The sequence below is a fragment of the Tiliqua scincoides genome, chromosome 8 (assembly GCF_035046505.1).
Source record: "Tiliqua scincoides isolate rTilSci1 chromosome 8, rTilSci1.hap2, whole genome shotgun sequence".
In the NCBI taxonomy this organism is placed as follows: domain Eukaryota; kingdom Metazoa; phylum Chordata; class Lepidosauria; order Squamata; family Scincidae; genus Tiliqua; species Tiliqua scincoides.
This window is the reverse complement of record NC_089828.1, coordinates 28,182,242-28,202,131: the sequence shown is the minus strand read 5'-3', so window position 1 is coordinate 28,202,131 and position 19,890 is coordinate 28,182,242. Positions and strand designations below refer to the sequence as shown.

At 39.1% G+C, this 19,890-nt stretch overlaps 1 protein-coding gene across 11 annotated transcripts in view; it reads left to right on the top strand.

Annotated features, from left to right (window-relative positions):
• Positions 1-19,890, top strand: part of TCF12 (transcription factor 12) — a 227,631-nt gene that overhangs the window by 72,947 nt on the left and 134,794 nt on the right. For all 11 annotated transcript variants that reach the window (XM_066634769.1, XM_066634768.1, XM_066634761.1 and 8 more), the window contains one exon: positions 4,491-4,593. In XM_066634769.1, the coding sequence (XP_066490866.1) occupies positions 4,491-4,593 (103 nt within the window). The remainder of the gene's footprint in view (positions 1-4,490; positions 4,594-19,890) is intronic.

Below are 19,890 nucleotides of genomic sequence, written 5' to 3'. Positions count from 1 at the left end.
AGAGCTTTCCTCCCAAGAAGCAAGTGTCTTTTAATCTCATGGCTGCAATCTCCAACTGCAGTGATCTTGCTGCCCAAGAAGATAAATTCTGTATCTGCTTCCATTTCTTCCCCTTTTATTTGCCATGATGTAATGGGACTGGATGCTATGATCTTAGTTTTTTTTTTTTAATGTTAAGTTTCAAGCAACATTTTGCACTTTCCTCTTTCACCCTCATCAAGAGGTTCCTTAGATCCTCCTCACTTTCTGCCATTAGAGTGGCATCATCTACGTATCTGAGGTTGTTGATATTTCTCCCAGCAATCTTTACTCCAGCTTGTGATCCATCCAGTCCAGCCTTTCGCATGATGTAGTCCCGCATATAAGTTAAATAAGCAAGGTGACAATATACAGCCTTGTCATACTCCTTTGACATTTGATAGCTGGGGTTAAGTTAGTACCAGCTTTATATTTTATGTTGTTTGCTCTGAGCCAATGAGTGGGCTCAGAAAGTAATGAACCAGCATGGACTTACGCCTTCCCTCTTCCCCTCCCACTACCATCTTGGCTTTGTCACTGAACCATGACAGCAGTACCATGGTTTGTTTAAACTTTAGCTCAGTGGCTGTTCCAAACTTGGAGCTGTACTTTAAGTATAGGTTACAAACCTATAGCATTTGATACCAGAGTTGATTCTTGGTTTCAAATACTGGTTTTATTGTGGTTTGTAAACCACAGTTAAAGCACAGCTCCACATATGAAGCAGTGGTTTCAACAAATCGTGTGAACATGAATAAAGGAGAGTAAAGGGATGTGAGAGGTCAGAATATGCAGATCCAGGTTGTATTCATGATTAAAGAAACCATGGTTTATTTGATTCCTCCCAGTGAATCCCAGATTGAACTCCTTGGCAAATCCTTTTTGACACTTAAATTTGTTGCGCAGCTACTATGTATTGTAAAGAGTCTATTCTACCTGACTTTTGCTTGCCTTGCCTGTATCCCTATTGTCAGCTGACTTTTTCCCTATCTTATCTTTACTACTAATTTTAATTCCTGACTTCTTTCCTCACCTTATGTTGACGTTTTCTGTAAAACATAAGACCCATGAACGAATGCTTGACTTTTGTGTTCTGAACAGAGACTAGCACACTGTTAGTACAACTTCATTTTCAATCTATTTAATTTAATAATCTTCATAACACTGTAATGTTGGGAAAAGGGAAATAGAACATTTAGCGATTCATTTAAAGGTTGTATTTCAAATCTGTTTTCCATGAAATGGAAAGCATTCCTTGCAACTAACTTTTGCTGATTTGTTCTTAAACTTCCTTTCCCAAAACGTTTGGAAAATACAATATTGCTCTGAAATATTTTGCTGTGTATAAAAGGTAATAGGCTTTACCCTTACCCCTTGCTTTTCTGTCTCCTTAGCAAAGTGGATAGGACTATTTTCACTATTGTATCTTGTCTCAACAGTCCTAATGTATTGCTTCACTTAGGCTAACAGCATAGCAAAGGAGTATTTTTGAGTACTTCATCAAAAGAAAATGTATTGCTCAGATTTAACTTTTGGAAGAGCCTAGAGATTGCTGTTCAGTTCTCTATATTGGTGGCTTTTTGAGTGAATTTTGAAAGTTGTAATTTATTACTGAGTCAAAACACATTAATTGATTGAAAATCAAATCCCTTTGATTACCCTTTATAGATTTGAGTGGAAGCTATTTTGTTCAGCCAGCATCTTTTAATATTTACTTAAATGTAAAGCAAACTGCATGCTGTGACTTTGGCTAGAAGCATCTAGTTTCCTGGGCAGCTGCTGCTACATGCTGGCTGACTGACAGATGGGGCCAGGTCATGGTTACCAGAGGACACCCTTGTGGTCATAAGCAAGTTGTAAATGTCACTAAGATTTTTTCTGAATGTCTATCACATGTGTATCATTGATTCTGAAGTAGGTAAAGTGAGTAATCTTCTGGGGCTTCCAGAAGATGAATGCTAAGGCAGTATAGAAGAAAGTTGTGACATGCATCCATAAGCAGATGTAAGAATTTGACAGATATTTAGCCCTTGGTTACTTGCCCTGTGGTTGAACTGACAGCACGCCTGCAAAGATAGTGGGGCCTGTTTCAGCCCCATTAATGTCGTCTTGAATGCAAGCCCATAGTCTGGAAAATGATAAATGTTCAGTGATTGATGATTTAGAATCCTTGGGAATTCTGGGTGGAGTCTCATTGCTGTGGGCCTGAGCAATTTCCCCTCTTGCTTGAGCCTCCCTTAGAAGTTGTATTTAAGCTTCAACCCAAAGAGTGTTAAACAGTCAGGTTGTGTGGCATCTTAAATTAACACTTTGGTAATTATTTGTAAAATTTGGACTTTACACTTTGAACCAGATATTTAATGAAATGGTAGGATAACTAATTCTTCCTTTCCACCTTTATCTTCCTCAAACTGTTCTCTTGGGGGAAATATATATATCTTTATTATAAAAAGGAACTGGATAAGAGCCATTTGTAATGCTCCCTGCTCCCACTCTTTTCAAGATATTTCATTTGTTGCTTCGCTTTGAATCTAGACTAGTCTAAGCAAGGGTTTTCTACTTCTGTTTAGGAGCACATTTAGTCTGTTCAACCTGATACTAGGTTGAAAACCATTCTTTTTTTTTTTTCTTGGCATGCTTTTTTTGCTGGACAAGTGATCGAACAGTTTCTCAGATTTAATTATTTTTAAGTGTATATTCTACTTTTTTTGCAAAAAGTGTTATACAGTTGATACAATAAAAGCAAAACAAAAAAACAATTAAAATCATAATCATAAAAAAAGCTACTGAAATGAGAGAAAAACATTAATAGTAATTATTCATGAAGAAATGCCTGTCTAAAACAAATATGATTTCACCAGGTGATGGAGGACAGCCAATGAGGGGCCATTGCTAACTTTTGGGGAGAGAACTGTTCTACAGTTTAGACAAACTGTTTTTAACCTTTTTTATCTCACGGCACACTGGCAAGGCACTAAAATTTTAAAGGCACACCATCAGTTTTTTGACCATTGACAAGGCAGACCATGCTGCTGGTAGGGGGCACAAATCCCCCAGTTGTCCTACTAATAATGCACTTCCCCAAAGTCCTGTGGCACACCTGCAGACTATCTGTGGCACACCAGTGTGCCATGGCACAGTGGTTGAAAATTGCTGGTTTAGATGTTGTTGTTGAAAAAAACTAATGTTGCTACTTTCCTGCATCAATGCCAGTTGAGTCTTTGAAAGAGGCAGGGCATAGAGCCAAAACCCTGCTTGAAGATCTTATTGATTCATTTAGGAGGAGGTGAGTTTTGATACCCTTTTCCCAAGTCATTGAAATATTTAAAATATCAATCTGTAGGGTCCAAACCCAGCTCCAGTTGCACCTGAGCCAGCTGCACATAGTGTTGCCCCTGCTTGCAAGCCCCTGGTGCTGCCGCCGCCGCCACTTCTTCCAAAAGTTTCTTTAAAATCTTGCACATGCCCTCCTGCAATTAACTGGGGGGTGGGGGGCGGCAGGAAGCCAAACCTGGCACAACCCCCTCTTCACTACTGCTATCTCTCTCAAAAGGAGAACATGTTTTGCAGTGCTTGCCTGCGGGTAGCTAGAGGGAGTCAAGTGTTAAATTGCCCACCTATAAGAGAAGGAGAGAGCCAAACAGAGCTAAGTTGCCACACATTCCTTTATCTTACCTGCAGCTTACCTGGATGCTACCTCCCCAGTAATAACACCCAGAAGAGTAGAGCATACTGGGAATTCATCTAGTTATAGCTGTAGGTAGAAGAAAAGGGAGGGAGGCTCCACCTCTATCACCTGCTCCACTTGGCTGCTTTCTCAAGCTACCAGAGGGCTATGGAGATGGAGAGATGGAGCATTCTATCTGGAGTAAGATTAAGAATAGGCCTTGGGCTATGTTGCTCCTCTCTTATCCACTTGTTCAGGGATAAGTGAACAAACAAGCTGGGAGATTCCAAGCTGGTTGATTTGAGCTGATAATCTTTGTGACAACCACAGGCTTTGGGGATCTAATGAATGTGGGATCTCTCTAGTTATTCACTACTTCCTTTGGTGAAGGCTGGGGGAAGTGTACAAGGGAGCACAAAAGCCACTACCAGTTGCTTCTGATACCATTTTGCATGTGAACAGAGATATGGCTAGTCTTGGATCTCAAAGTTCTGTGTCCTACTCTTTGAATGAACTACTTCGATTTAATTACAAAGCCTTTGAAGTGTGCCATCAGGCTTTCTGGATCCTCCCATTTGAAACTCAGTTCATTTGCACTGAATAACAATGTAGTTGTGTTTATAGACTAGGCAGAAGAAGGAAGTTTAAAGTGACAGCAGCATATTCTTGTTTTTTTCTGAGTTTGAAATGTGCATATTCCAAACTTTTGGACAAATAATCTGCATTTCTGCATTTAATTAGGAGCGTGTCATACAGTTAGTAAGACTGCCAAATATTCTGTCAAATGCTCTGTTCTTTTCTGTAGGGCTTCACAGACAGTCCTCATTATGGTGATCACTTGAATGACAGTCGATTGGGGCCCAATGAAGGATTGTCCCCGACACCTTTCATGAACTCAAATGTGACGGGTAAGTAGGTAATTCTTTATGAGTAGTTCCTCCAAAGCGGTCACAGACTTTTTTCTTTCTCTTTCTAGATTGATGGTAGAGACTTAGAATATTTCTGTGGCAGTGGGGTCTTTGCTATCCAAACTTGCTTTGCAGGGCATGTTTTATTCCAAGAAATAGGTTGTCATTTGTGAAAGAGTCTAAGGGTGCAATCCTAACCAACATTCCAGCACTGACCTAGCTGCAGTGCAGCCCCAAGGTAAGGTAACAAACATGCCCTTACCTTGAGGAGGCCTCCTTGACTGCTTCCCCACTGCAGGATGCAGTGCCCGCCACACTGGCACAGCTATGCCAGTGGTGGAAAGTTGGTTTGGATTGCACCCAGGGCATTTATCACAAACTTAACTTTTCAGCTTACCTTGTAAGGGTTCTATCTTAGTTTTCAGGTTTTAGTTGAGATATTATTCAGGTAATCACAGTTTTGTGATGGGCTTGCAAGTCTCTGTGTTATAAGAATGACTTTATTATTGGGTGTCTTCTTCAGCTAGTTTAGAGTGCAGACATTTGCCTTTTGCATGGGAGTGGGTGAAAGCAAGCACCTACCAACAGGATGTTAATGCAGATATCTTATGTGCATGGCCTATCTTGGGAACATCATAAACCATGTGACCCCTGGGCGCTGAGATTAGTGAGGGAGGTCTGGTTCTGGATTATGTGAATTTGTCAGAGTAGGCTGGGGTAGAACTCCAGTTATGGCCTTTTCCACCATTACATCCTGATTTTGGTATTCTTTTGCCAGAGACTTGCTGTATCCCTTCATTATGATTAAATTCTAATTAGGTATCAGGAGAATTTTTTTATTTAGGTTGCTATTTCCATTTATAAGATTTATAGCAACTTTGTGTTTAATTTTTCCTGTTTTAATGGTGATTTTTATTCCAAATCTATTTAGAGTGTGTTTTAAAAACAATTATTAGAAAGGCAGTTCATATACTTTAAAATACATAGGTAGTAGACAGATTTTTATGCTGATGGGATTTTTTGGCATCAGTTTTGTTTTTGAGGGTCTAGTTTTTGTTTGTTTGGTGTTCCAACTTGCCTTGTCCACTGTTTCCCTACTGAAGTATAACAACCTGCTTCACAGTTCTCAAAATCGTATTATTAAAACTGAGACAGAGGCATATTTCATCATTTGTCATGGCTTACAAGGACCATTAAAAAGAGAGAATTGTGTGTCAACAAGAAGCTGTTTTTGTATATTATGTACAACCATAAGCATGTTTGTCTGAAAAGATAGTGGATTATGAATTGCCACTGTCTTTGATGATGGAGCTCTTAAACATTTTAATGATCTTTTACATTGTAGGAGCAAGAAATTTTGTCTAACAAGGGTTGATAATTATTCAGTAATGAACAATTTGCAGTAGAAAGATGTATTTTAATATTCATTCTGAAGTGTTTTTGTCACAGGCAGTAAAGCTATTATGCTGAATTGATTTGTGTTCCTTCCTGATTCCAGAATTATCCTGTTGATATTGTCAGTGTGAAAAATATAAGTCGTCCTGTACTTCAAGAAACATTGACTTATTCTGTTACCAGAGTAAGCCAGTGGTATTACATAGATTTGTATTGTACAAAATCGGGCAGAAATATACTGATAATATTTTGAATAAGTTACTTTTGTGATATGGGCCAAGTGCATGTGTAACAACTGCAACTGTGTCTTATGATGAGAGCCTGGTGGGTTTGTGCCTTCCCTCCTGACCATGTAAATTCTCCTTTAGTTAGTTTAAAGAATTTATATCCCACTTTTCTCCTGGTGAGGGCAATCAAGGTGGCTTACAACATTAAAACAAAATAACAAAACAAACCCCAATGAATCACATAGGCTGTTAAAATTACAGTTGATTAAAATGCCAGACTGTCATGTCAGCTATTGAACGCCATCCTGAATAAAAGGTTCTTAAGGCCCTACCAAAGGTCTCTAAGGAGGGAGCCGGTCTTAATTTTAGGGAAAGGGAATTCCACAATCAGGATGCCACCACTGAGAAGGCCCTGTTCCTTGCCACCATCCCCCTCACTTCCAGTGGTGGCACGGTTAAAAGGGTCCCATCTGATGATTTCGGGGAATGGGTCAGATTAAAAGACTAAACTGGTATCTTGAATTATGCTCAGAAATGAAATGGCAACCAGCTTAGCCACCAAAGCAGCACCTGACAGAGTCAAACAGATGAGCCACTGCAACCACACAGGTAGCTGCATTCTGCACTAATTGCAGTTTCTGGACAGTCTTCAAAGGAAGCCCCACATACAGCACATTACAATAATCCAATCTAGATGTCACTGACTAGGGTGTGGGTCACCATGGCCAAGTCCGCATGATTCAGGTATGGTCACAGCTGTTGGATCACCTGAAGCTGAGCAAAGGCTCCCAAACCCCAGTGCAATCACACTCATAATTAAGCTACTAGGAGCACCTTTTCAGGATTGCACTCTCCCTTCAGCTCTATCGCCTTTGCTCTTTTCAATAATGCTAGCCAGAATTTGCAAATCAGATTTCAAAATTGATTCAGATTAACTATACTTAGTATTGGTATCATTGTTTTCATGCTGCAAAATGTCCATCACAGGTTACAAGCCATGATGGGTACATGCAATCTCCTGGTTTTAAAAGTAGTCTACCTCAGAACTAGATGCAAGGGAGCAGCACCAGAATACAGGTATCTTGTTGTCTTGTGTGCTCCCTGAGGCATCTGGTGGGCCGCTGAGATACAGGAATCTGGACTAGGTGAGCCTTTTGGCCTGATCAAGCAGGGCTCTTATTTTGTTAACATGGTTTAAAGGGAAAGGGATGCAGAAGGCACATGGAGGAAAGTGAGAGGAAGTACAAGGTTTGTTTTCTAGATTTTTTTTTTAAATTTAACAAGTATGGTAGTCTCTCTACCATGTAATTTTTTTAAAAAAATTCTTCTTCTAGGAGCAACTTGCCTTAGGCAGTGACTTTTCTAGCTATTCATTACTAGAAAACGTTTTTCTTAAAAAAAATCTGGTTAACAAGAATAGAAAGCTTATTTGTTAGTTAGAAAGCTTATTTGTTAGAAAGCTCTTTCTTAGTTTTGATCTCTGTAGATTAAGAATATTGGCACAAAAGGGGTTTTTTTTGTGTTTTTTTTGCATCCCACTCCATATAATCTTTGCTTGTATTTTAAGGTTTTAGATACTTCATAGTTTCTGGAGAATTTATGCTTATGCAGGCATAAGAATGAATTGGGATAGTATTTAGATCAGTGTTCTCAAACTGTGGGTTGGGGCCCACTAGGTGGGTCATGAGCCAATATCGGGTAGGTCCCCATTCATTTCAGTGTGGATTTTATCAATGGTTATGTCACTGCATTTGGAGAAAGGTTACAGATCTATACTTTTAACAGGCTTTATACTATATACATGTCTATACTGTATACATGTCTATGCTTTTAACAATGATAGTCAATGGGGCTTACTCTCAGATAAGTGTGGATAGGATCGCAGTCTTTGGAATGTTTGTGGTACATTTTTTTTCAACAGATCAGCAATTGCTTGCGACAGTTAGGAGGGTTCTTCTTTATTTAAAATAAATTTTAAACTTTTACTTCATTGTAAACTTCCTTAATTTACTTGATTGATTTGTTTTTTTGTCACATGAGGGGTGTTAAAATTTTTCCTCCTTGGTGATGTCTCTTCTGGCCATGACATCACTTCTGATGGGTCCTGATAGAGTCATTCTAAAAAGTGTTCGTGGTGCTAAAAAGTTTGAGAACCACTGATCTAGATAAATATTATTAACATTATTATTATTAACAGTATTTATATACCGCTTTTATATAAATAAAAGCAGGAGATCTGGTCTAGAGGGTAGAGCCTCCATTTGCCTGAAGATAACATCTGAAGGTCGCCAGTTCGAGGTCACCGGCACCATATGACCTTGAAGCAGATGACAAGCTGAGCCGAGCTATTCCATCTGCTCTGAGGGTGGGAGGATGGAGGCCAGAATGCGAAACCAGATCAAGAAAGTAACACCTGAATGTTGTGGTTCTTGTAAGATAGAACATTCTTTCAAATTGTAAAAATCCCTACGGGGATTTAATAAGCCTGCCTATGTAAACCGCCTTGAATAAAGTCTTGAATAAAGACCAAGAAAGGCAGTATATAAATACCTGTATTATTATTATTATTTTTCAACTAAAAGTTCACAAAGCGGTTTACAGAGAAAAATCAAATAACTAAATGGCTCCCTGTCCCAAAAGGACTCACAATCTAAAAAAAATGCAAATGAATACCAGCAGACAGCCACTAGAACAGACAGTGCTGGGGTGAGGTGGGCCAGTTACTCTCCCCCTGCTAAAAAAAGGAGCACCCACTTGAAAAAGTGCCTCTTACCCAATTAGCAGGGGTTAAATACAGATTAAAGTATAATCCATATACTTTATGGATTCATATAGTCCTTGGATTCATATGGATTAACAATCCGTATACAAATACCAAAGCTGCTATCCTCTCATTCCTGTGTAACTAGCTCTGTGTCTCTACTCTGTTTATCTAAAATGTAGTAACCCAAAAGGCTTTGAGGCCCCAGCCCTTTCAGATAAATAATGTGTAGTACTCCGCTTTTCTCAGAGTAGGCTGCAACGGGAAAGGATGTTTCTGATATTTAATCTCATGCTAGAATTAGGTGGTATTTCAGTGGCTTGCTTTTAAAGAGCTGTATGTAGTTCTTTTGATTGAATGCCTGTTTAGTTCAATCTGCTGATGAGAGCATGCATATGTGTGTTTGCTCTTCTGGTTGAGTCAGTTTATCCGCTGTCATTGATTGTTGCATTTGATGCCATCAGATTGCCAAAGGATATATAACTGAGAGTGGCATGATACTAACAAAAGTAGAACTGCTGTCTTGTGAAGTTAACAATGTTTGGCACAAAAGCAAGGAAAAGGAATATCATGCTTATGTGATCGATGCAAGGGTCCTTGGTAGATTTGTTGATGATGCAACTTGGAAGAGAGGTTGAGTTTGTGTCTAGAGACTCCCTAATGAAGCAAATTACCCTCTTCTGAGAAAGTGTACTAATTACTGTGGCCTGCAGATGTAATTTTCTGTACTAGTGATTTGAATGACCAGTAAAAGTTGGTTTTTGGTTTCATCCAATTTTTTCAGTTACTTAAGATTATTGGGATGGTAAAATTTGAGTCAAACTGCAAACTTACTAAGTATTTTTTTACACTTCAATGAAAAGTTTAAATGATTGACTATCCCTTTTAATTCTGGCAGTTTCTCATTCCTGATCTCCTCTTACTCAAGCTGTGCACACAGCAGAGGAAATCAGAGGCAGAAGGGGTGTTTCACCTTGCACATGGCAGAAGAGACAAGCCCCTCCCTTTCTGAATCCAGTTGAACAGCTTTTGAGAGCTTCCAGTGCTGAACACCAAGTAAGAGCTGAGATTCTTCCTATTACTTCTCAGCCTTGCTATGGCCAAGTCTTCCACCACCACTCAGTGTTAAGTCAGAGACAAAACCCCACGACTCCCCAGGTTTTCAGAGTTCAAAGGACTGGGAGGGGAGGGGTTGCTGGCAATGGCAGTTAATGGCTGGCTATCAACACCAATCAGAATTTTTTGATTTCTTCATGCTAGATAGATGTTGATTTATTATTTGGTGTGCATTGGAAGTCAGGCAACCCAATCCAGCGCAAATACCCCTACACTGATGCAGCACTGCATTCACACGGAAATTTTGCAAGTTGGAGGTCTCCTTGCAGTAAGAGGACATTTGTCCACTTCTCTGAGGAAAACCCCAACCAGCACAACAGGTCTGCTTGGGCCACACCAGTGAAATCTCTGGTGCAAGTTCATCTATTGGCAGATCAGGCCTAGGGGATAGGATATGGCACATGCTGATACCATCCCCCTCCTGAGCCTGTTCCTGCCCTCACCCTGCTGTGTTCTGCCCTGTCCCTGTCTTTGCACCACTCAGTGGGGAACTCACCTTATCCAGTGCTCATTGCTTCTTGCACTGCCGCAGGTGGGAAGGCTTTGCTCTTCCTGCTGGTGGGCCTAGATGGTGTGCTGTTGCAATGTGCTTTATGGGATGTTTGCATCAGTCTGCACTGGCAGAACGAGCATTTTGCCAGTGCAGAAGGGGAATAGGATCATTCCATAAGATTCTACTTTTTTCTCTTTGATTCCCATCTCATAATTCCCTTGCGTATAGTTTCTAAACTAGGTACCCCTGTGTAAATATCTGAAGTTAGACTGACTTAAATTTTGTCAAAATTAATATAGTTAGCAGATAACAAAGAGCTAAAACCAATATGCATATTGCTGGGACGAAAAACAATGAAACTGGCAATACTCTGGAAAAAAGAAAATTAGATTCAAAGACTGTGTCAGAAGTAAAAAGGTATGAAATTTTCCCTTGGGGCCCAATCCTATACTACTTTCTAGTGCAGATGCAGCTGTGGCAACAGGGCATGCACTGCCTCCTGTGGTGGGGTGGCAGTCATGGAATGCTTCTCAAAGTATAAGGAAAGGTTTGTTTGCCTACCTTGGGGCTGCATTGCTGCTGCATCATCATTGGAACACTGAACAGGATTGAACCCTAAGTTGCTTTGCCAGTGGTCCTAAACTAGATGTTGAGAAGGGTGGGTGTGGAGAGGCATCTCTCTCTAGTCTTACTGAAGAGCACGTTTGTGATTTAAAGCCCATCTTGCAGCATGTGAAGACCAAATGGTTATAATCACCACATCAGTTTCTTAGACCTGTCTAAACAATACTTAGTTCATGGTGAGTTGATAATTCACATGATTATCAGCTATTATCACTTACAGTTTTGGTGGCATTTCACCTCAAGGTATCTGTCTTTAGGTGTTTTTTTTTAATTCATCACACTTATTGTTCAGACTGAATTTAAGTTGTACTTCTTTCGTTTTAAAATAATTATGTTATCAAGAATCCTAACCTGAAGTAATATAGGTTTTCAAGTAAAAAGGGTGTTTCAGTTTACATGTATTCTACTAGATTGTTTATAATTTGTATCCTTTAAAAGTAGGCTTAGTGATTACTGCAGTTCCTTTTTGGCAGCTGGAAAACTGTGTGCTGCAAGAGTTCTTCAAGAGTTTCTTAATGAACGAATTAAGAAAACCCCACAGGGTTTTAGCTTATATATTTGATCAAACTTTTAACAACCAAACCCAAATGACTTCTTAACTGACGAAATAGCCTTTGCCATCATTGTCCTAGCCTCAGCTCTGATATGGTGATATAATTTATTTCTTCCCATGTATTGCGTGAGTTAGAATCTGCTCATAATGAAGACCTGCTCTCATCTGTTTTTCATTTTCTTCTATGGAAACTAATGTGTTTTAGATAAATTAAATAACATGATCATTTAGTGCCAGTGCTTTGTGCAGAGCATTTTCACCTTTGGGTTTTTATACATCAGAAGGCATGCAAAACTTATTTCTGCCTCTCCCCCTTCTGTTTATGGTAATATTTCAATCAAATAGCTTTCCTAGTTCCCCTAAACAAATACCTGGAGGCTTTATACAAATGTACCAGAAGGCTGATTCCTTTAATATTATTACAGCAGGTGTCCACTTGTACTGTTCTCCCCCCCCCCCCCCCAATTCTCTGCCTCTTGTTAGCAACTGTGGCAGTAGAAGAAACAGGAATTGCTATCAGGTGTAAGGCAACAGAATTCACAGGTCACATGTACTTGCCATGCAGAGATTTCTGTCCTTGCTACAGGTGCTCTGAAGGAGTTCTTGCCTATGACTAGTTTGCTGCCTTCAGCATTGTAAAGATGCTATCTTTGAAACTGAGTGTAAAGAAACTGTGGTGTGAGCAAATGTAAGATTTTTTCCCCCCGAGAATGTACAGATACTTTAAAAGACAAATAGAGATTTTAGTCTGCTGTTTACTTATGCACAGGGAACACAGTACTATTGCTTTTTGCAAAGTGCTTTGTTTTTCACTTCAAAACATATAACTGGGATTAGAATATTGGAAATAAATGTGCTTGCACACTGCAACACACTATTTCATTTCTTCTAGGTACATTAAATAGAAAAAAATATCAGACTGGTAAAAATTAGTTTCATGATTTCTGTCAAATGGAAAAAAAAGCATTTATGATTACATCTTTAGTGATTGAAGGTGAAAAGATAAGAAAAATTTATCTTTTTTTGGTTTATCACAAGTTCTGAATATCTTACATTCTCAAGTAATAAAGAATGGAAGTGAATTTGACTCTGACTTGTGTTCTACCTCCAATGCATCCATTGTAAATGGAAGAAATACAAGTGGGGGTATCTGGGTAGATTCACAGTGGATTCACTCCAGCTGTGGAATTTGTTTTTGTGAATCAGAAGTTGATCAGATTTTTATTCTTAATATCATACAAGGGTAGTGATTTGTGTTGCTCAAAAAAGGGAAAGTATTTGTGAATAGAGGATTATTTAGCTGAACACGCCTTGCATCTTTAAATATGGAATATGTTGCTTTTTGTAAACACAGCTCTTTTTTATGAGCACAGCTCCCCTTGGCTTCAGAGGGTGCATTGTTTTAATGACTGCATCACTTAGTGATGGGGATGTGGGAGCGCATCTCCGTCGTTAAGCGACTGCACACCAGTATAGAGAGAGCAGAAGAGTGTTAAATAAAACTGTGGTGGTTACAGTTTAGTCCTGGTTAAAACCTTTTGTTTTAGAGTCCCATTGGAAGCTCTGCAAATGAGAATTTTGAAGTTGTTTTAGAAGTAATTGAATGTGTCCTATCTCTGTATGCAATGAATGCAACAAGGATGCTAATGTAAACAGAAAAGAAGGCTGCATTAATACATGTCCTGTGGATGGAAGTATGTAGTAGTTTAGACATGACCTTAGAAACCTTACTATCCCTGATACTGTTGCACATGATAGTTGTGATTTGTATTTAAAATAATGGAACCAAATGTACGAGGTGTAACTTGCTGTGTAGGAGAGCTCTGACTATTACTAGTAGCTCCTATTTCAGATCTGGAAAGAAAAATTGGCTCCTAAATTTGATTGTCAGATTGAAGAAATGTGTGCTTTAGCACTTAAAAAGAAAATAATCTATACATTGCAAAGTGAAATCAGACACTTATCTTTCAATCTGGAAGACATATGAAAAAACGTTTCCATTAGAGCTGCTGTTTCTTCTACTTTCCATTTCAGTAGTTTATGGTGTTTAAATTAATGGTTCTGTTTGTTTATATTTGCTGTAAACAAAGTTTTGTGAGCTATAAAAGGCTGTATGGCGAATATCAAATTCAAAAATATTGATCAAATATGATAGCAAATTTTAGTATGAAAAATTCATTGTACAGGCATGCCCCTGTATCTGTGGGCATTCTGTTCCAGAACCCCCTACAGTTACCCGAAATCACAGATGGGGTAACGTCTGCAGTACCACCCTCTGGAGGCAAGCGGAAGGGGAGCTCCGTCACTTGGGTGGTTAAACTAGTTGACCAAGACAAGATCAGTGATCAATGAAATGCCCAACTGTAAAAACAAATTGCTTCCATTTTATAGAAGTCAAATGTACAAGGAGGGCCCCATATCTGTGGATTCAGTTAGTCACAAATCGGGTCTATGGGGCCCCTGTGTGCAGCCCTCTTGATTTCCAGCAAGAAATCTAAATCACTATAATGTTCAGAAGTTGTTGCTTCACCTTTTGGCAGCCTATGTACATGACTGATCATTCAAATAGTCTTTCATCTAAGTAGGAAGCATCCTAGTTGGGTCTGAGTGGTGCTGCTTGGATTTATGTCTAAATTCTGATTTACAGCTTGGAGTTTGCCATGTTGCAATAAACATGGAGGCCATCTGTGTAGGGCTGACTGAAGAGTTGATAGTTGTTTTTAAAGGCACTCTTTCTGCTATTCTGTCTTTGGGGATGTGTTCACTTGAAGACTGGCAACCGTTCCTTTATTGGAATGTAGATGGACCCAGTCCTATCCACAAGAACCTCCTTTATGTTCTTGTGTTTCCACATTGTGTGCTAAGCTCAGTACAGCTGTAACTAACACAGTTGTAACAAAGTTCATGAGTTTCTGAGATTTTAGGGATGTGTTAAATGTATTATTACATTTATATATCGTCCGCCTTCTAATGAGCTCAGCATAGTATACTTGGCTCCTTCTGCTCCTCTTATCCTCACAGCAACCCTGTGGGGTAGATTATGCTGAGACAAGGTAATTGTTAACTTCATGTCCAAGCAGGAATGTGAACATTGATGTTTTTAGTCCGAATCCAGCACTATAAACATTACACCATATTGGACTCTCTAGAAAGGGTTTCCTTTTGAGGGAATAATATTGCATATGTTAAGGACTTGATCTTGAAAGTATGTTGTGTCTCTGAGCTCTTGTTACTCACTGTGGCTGCACTGATTGCATCATCCAGCAGCATCCACTCTATAGTTTTGTCCACTGTATAGTTCATTTTCAAACATATCAAAATAGTTTTCTAAGGAATATAGTTTCCAAGCTATTTAAAATTTTGCATGTTTAAAAAAGTAATGTTCATGCCTTGAAGATGGTGAAAAGGTGATGTGCATATTCTGCATTAGTTGCTGACAACTTTAAAGGACTAACCTACCTAGATTGCATTGCTATAATTGAGTCTCAAGGTTTCAGTGTATGAATGGTGCATATAAGATCTACATATACAAAGAAGGGTTGTAGACCAGTGCTTCCAAACCTCTACAAGGAAGTTGGGAGCACTGTAAGTGTGCATGAGAGAGGGGAGATTGCACTGCTGCTGCTGATACAAAGAACTGTATGAAATAGGAGCAATAAGAGATGAGGTTCTGGACCATACTGAAAAATTAAAATCATTTTGTCCAAATTGTTTCAATGCAGCATTTCTTAAGAAATTCACATATGAAATTACTGATCTTATGAAGTAAGGGTTAGCAATTTAAGACCTGTGGTTTAAATTTAGACCCTGGGGGGTATCCTCTGACTGCTTGTTACTGACCTGGATGTAAAAAAGTGTACAGCAAGTGGCAACTGTGAGATAAGAATTTTTTAGCAGACTGTGTTGGGGTAAGCTTTGATCTGCCATTGATTACTTGCTTTTCAAAGTGCCAGTTGAGCAAAACTTGTTGCTGACCAGGTTGTAACAAGGAGACTGCTTTGGTTGCTACTCCATGAATGTCATCATTGTGTGTTTGTGTGTGATGTTGCATCTTGATGTCATATATGAGTTGAACAAATATAAAGAAAAATCACCCAGAGCCTGTCTCTGGGCATTCTTATATTTATGTATTTACAACCTAAAGAGGCAGTGGTATTTCACAGTCCATGGCCAGGAGTTTTCTCCCTCTCTTCCTTCCTTCTGCCTTTTTGCCCCAGAAATGACTGGTCTGTGCATGAGACGCACCACACAGTGGCAGTATGAGGCTGTTTGAACTGGTTGGCGAAGTCTGATTGATTCTATCTCTGTACAATTAAAAATTTGCCTACTTGCCACTTTAGGAAACTTGTCAAAATAAATATAGTGAGGTTAGCCAATTTGGTGCTTGACATTTTTCTAGAGAGGAATGGTATACTTGAATGTGTATTCTTTTATCTCTGCTAGCTTAGTATTGTTTAATGGTATTTTTATGTTTAAGATAATACCATCATATGTGGTCTTTGTTGCAAAATGAATAATGTCAGTGAAAGTAAAATTCTCCAGGCAGACGTTTTCAGCTTCAGGTTGTTTCAGTCTGCACTCTCTGCAGCTTCAAGTCAGTGACTTCACTATAAACAGCATTCTTATTAATATGCACAACATGAAATGCTTTCAATAGGTTATTAGAATGCTAGTTTGTATCCTCCAGTGAATGAAATGATGTGTGATTATGAAGTCATCAGGCATGGACCAGTAAAACTCGAGAGAGCCTCCCCTCCAAGGTCCTTAGTGTGCCATTGATTGGTGACCATGTGTTTGTGCCCGATAGACTGTGAAATGGTGTGTTGCTACACGGCTGTGCTGCACCTGCGCCCCACGGAGGTGATTGATTGGTTTGGTCATGTGGAATGTTCCCATCTGGTCTGCAGTAATGTGTTTTTTTTCCCCCAGCAAATAGCAAGTGCTGGCTGAATAACTGTAACAAGCAGATGAAAAAACCTAAGCAAGCTGTTCCTTTTTAAAAACAGAATTTCAGGCTATGCCTTCTTCTATTTCTGTATATCTTTTATAAAACTAGGAGCTTTATACTCCATGCATACTGATTCTAGAAGGATGACTTTGTAAACAATAGCTGATACCAAAAAGAATTTAAGGCAACGTTCTCAGTAAAAATATAGATTTGTTCCTGCATCTTGCACACAGAGTATGAAAGATCTTAATAATTATTCTTAAAATTATTCACGTAATTTAAAAAAGGATAACTTTATTTATTCTGATCTTAATAATTCTGTGAAATCAAAAGGATAAAATCTGTGATTTTTAAAAAAGATTCCTCAGTGAAGTTGTGCAGTCTTTTTTGGTATTTCTTAATCTCAGTTTTTTTATAATTGATCTGTTCATTCCACTTAATGACTAATTGCATATCGGACCACTTCATCAGCAGTATTCATCATTGTAGAATGTAATAATGACATTTCAACAAAGGAAAAAATAAATATGCAAATAAGAACTCATTAACATTTGCACGAGCTGTTTGAATAATCACATTGCTGACAAGGCTGTAATTAACCGAAATTGATGCTGTGTTCAGGATTTGATGGTGTGTTTTCTCAGCATTTTATTGTTGCTACACTGGGGGCTGGAATGAAGTTTTGCTCTTCTTTGAATCTCATCTCTGACTTGATGTGATGGGTTGTGCAGGTACCAGAGGCTTTTGGGAGTTCTTAATTCATCTATGACCTACCCTCAATGCATATAAAGATACTTGATTTAAATTGCCTTAGTTCCAGGGAAACTCTGTTAGACTCCTGTAATTATGCAACTACTGTAGAGGAGTAGGAAGCATAAGAAAACATTCATTTTTAACAGCATTCTTGTATGAACCACGTTATATTGATTTAGGAGTATTTGCATTCAGAATATTGTGTGGATACAGAAATTTTTTCTTCAGCAGAATGATTGTTCGGTGGTTTGAGTTTACTGTAATTTAAAATCAATTGCTTAGGAAAGTAATAGATAGTATAGCTACTTCATAGCACTCTTGCTTCCTATAGTCTCTTCTTTTTTTTGTGCTGTGTTCATTGCTTTTGCCATGGATATTAAGTGAAGTGCTTAAAACACGATAAAGCTGTTTATGTCAGGTTTTTTGGATGATTGCAAATGCTGATGATAACAAGTTTAAGGAATTTTCTTTGTTGAATATGTTACCCATGCCATATGGTTCCACATGGAACATTAACTTGACAGGGATAATAGATTGTGGTATATGGAGACTATTTTGCCTGCAGCTTTCCTATTACACATTCTGGTTGAGACCACAAGTTTATAGTGTAAAATGCACTTGACATTCAAATACTTTTATTTTACATATGAATGGCATTTATAATTTTTACCCTGTAGTTGGAAGACACATCCCTCTCTTTTTGAACAGAAATCTTAATAAGAAACAACGTTAATGCAAATGAAGAAAAGTATCCATGTAACAGGATGTTCATTCAGATGTAACACTAAACTGTAGTTTGGCATGGCATGAATGAACGCTATGCTCGCATTTGTACTCCTTTTCTCATGTACATTGTTTATTTCCCTACACTTGTGAGTAAGTGGCAAACCATTTGCTTATTTTTACTTTATTTTATACTCCACATTTTAGTCAATATTTTTTCCTAAAATGGCTCACCATTACAACCTACTCCAATTTATTTATAAGTAAGTTATATAGCTTTGATTGAAGTACAGATCCTTGCATACCCTATTACTTACTTGCCATTATTGTGTGAGAATTGTTTACTCCTAGCTTTTCCTGTTTTTTAAGCCCATTACCAATCCATAAAATGTTGGTGAGAGATTTTGTCAAACAGTTTTTGGAAATTATGATATACAGTATAATAATGTGTAATAATTATTGGATTGCTGTTTATTTTTCTGCCATGGAATTTGTGGACCTTTGCTAGCTCAAATTGCTGCCTGCTGCAGATAATTATGAAGAAATTTGAAGGAATGCTTTAGATTTGTATGGGGTCTGTTAGATCTAGTGCTAAAGATGCCTATGCAAAATGAGCATACACTAGAACAGGGATGTCAAACTTTTTCATTTAGAGGGCTGAAGCTAGTATTTATGATGCTTGCTGAGGGCCGGACGTGGCATTGTTAAGCAGGAAGTGATGTCATTAAGCAGATGACAGGAATAATCATTTTGTTCTCACTTAGAAACTCATTCGCTGCAAATGACAGAAGAGAAAATGTGCAAATCTTGATCATACTTTCAAGATAAGAGTGAGCTGAATTATCAAGCTGGGAGAGCCCAACAAGGGCCAGATAAACTGCTTCTGGAGACGGTGGTGTACTTAGGGGGGCAATGGAGCAAATGTCCTGGGCGTCAGACTTGGAGGTCAGTGGTGCGATGCACTCCTCTGCCACTGGATTTTTGGTGCAGTCCAGAACTGCGCCAACTGTGGCTGTGGTAGTGCATCTACTATTGGTGCAGTTCTGAACTGCATCTGAGAGCCACCTTCTTCTTCTCCCCTAACGAAATGGGAGGAGAAGAGGGCAGCCCTCAGAAGTGCCAGGTAGCCGACCAGAAGCAGTACTCACCTCCTTTGGTTTTGGAGGAGGCTGGCGTTGCTTCTAGCTCCGATGGAGCCTTTTCGTAACATAATGGCATGAAAGGCTCCAGTGGAGCTTTTCCATGTCACTAGAAGCAGCATCTGCCTCCTCTGATTTCAAAGGAGGCGAGCACTGAAGTAGCAAGCTTTTTTACCTCCTGGGCACTGCTTCTAACTGTTCGATAAAGCTCTGATGGAGCAGCCTTTGTGCCGCTAGCAGAAGCGCAAAAGTCTCCATTGGAGCCTGGGCCGTCTCCTTCCCCCCTTTTAAAGGGGGGATGGAGGAGGCACGTAAATAATTGCAGTGATGTGACAATGTCACTGCATCTAAGGGTCAGGAGAGCGGCAGGTAGGAAATGGCCTCTGGTACAAAAAGTACCAGGACTGCCACTGTCTGGAGGCCACATTCGGCCCTTGGACCTTATGTTTGACACCCCTGCACTAGAATGTGGTCTTGAGACTCCCTTTCCCAGCAAGCTCCTGGAGAGTGTCCTTCTGGATACAGTTTTAAAACATTTTTGGGTATTGTGATTTTCATTTAAATG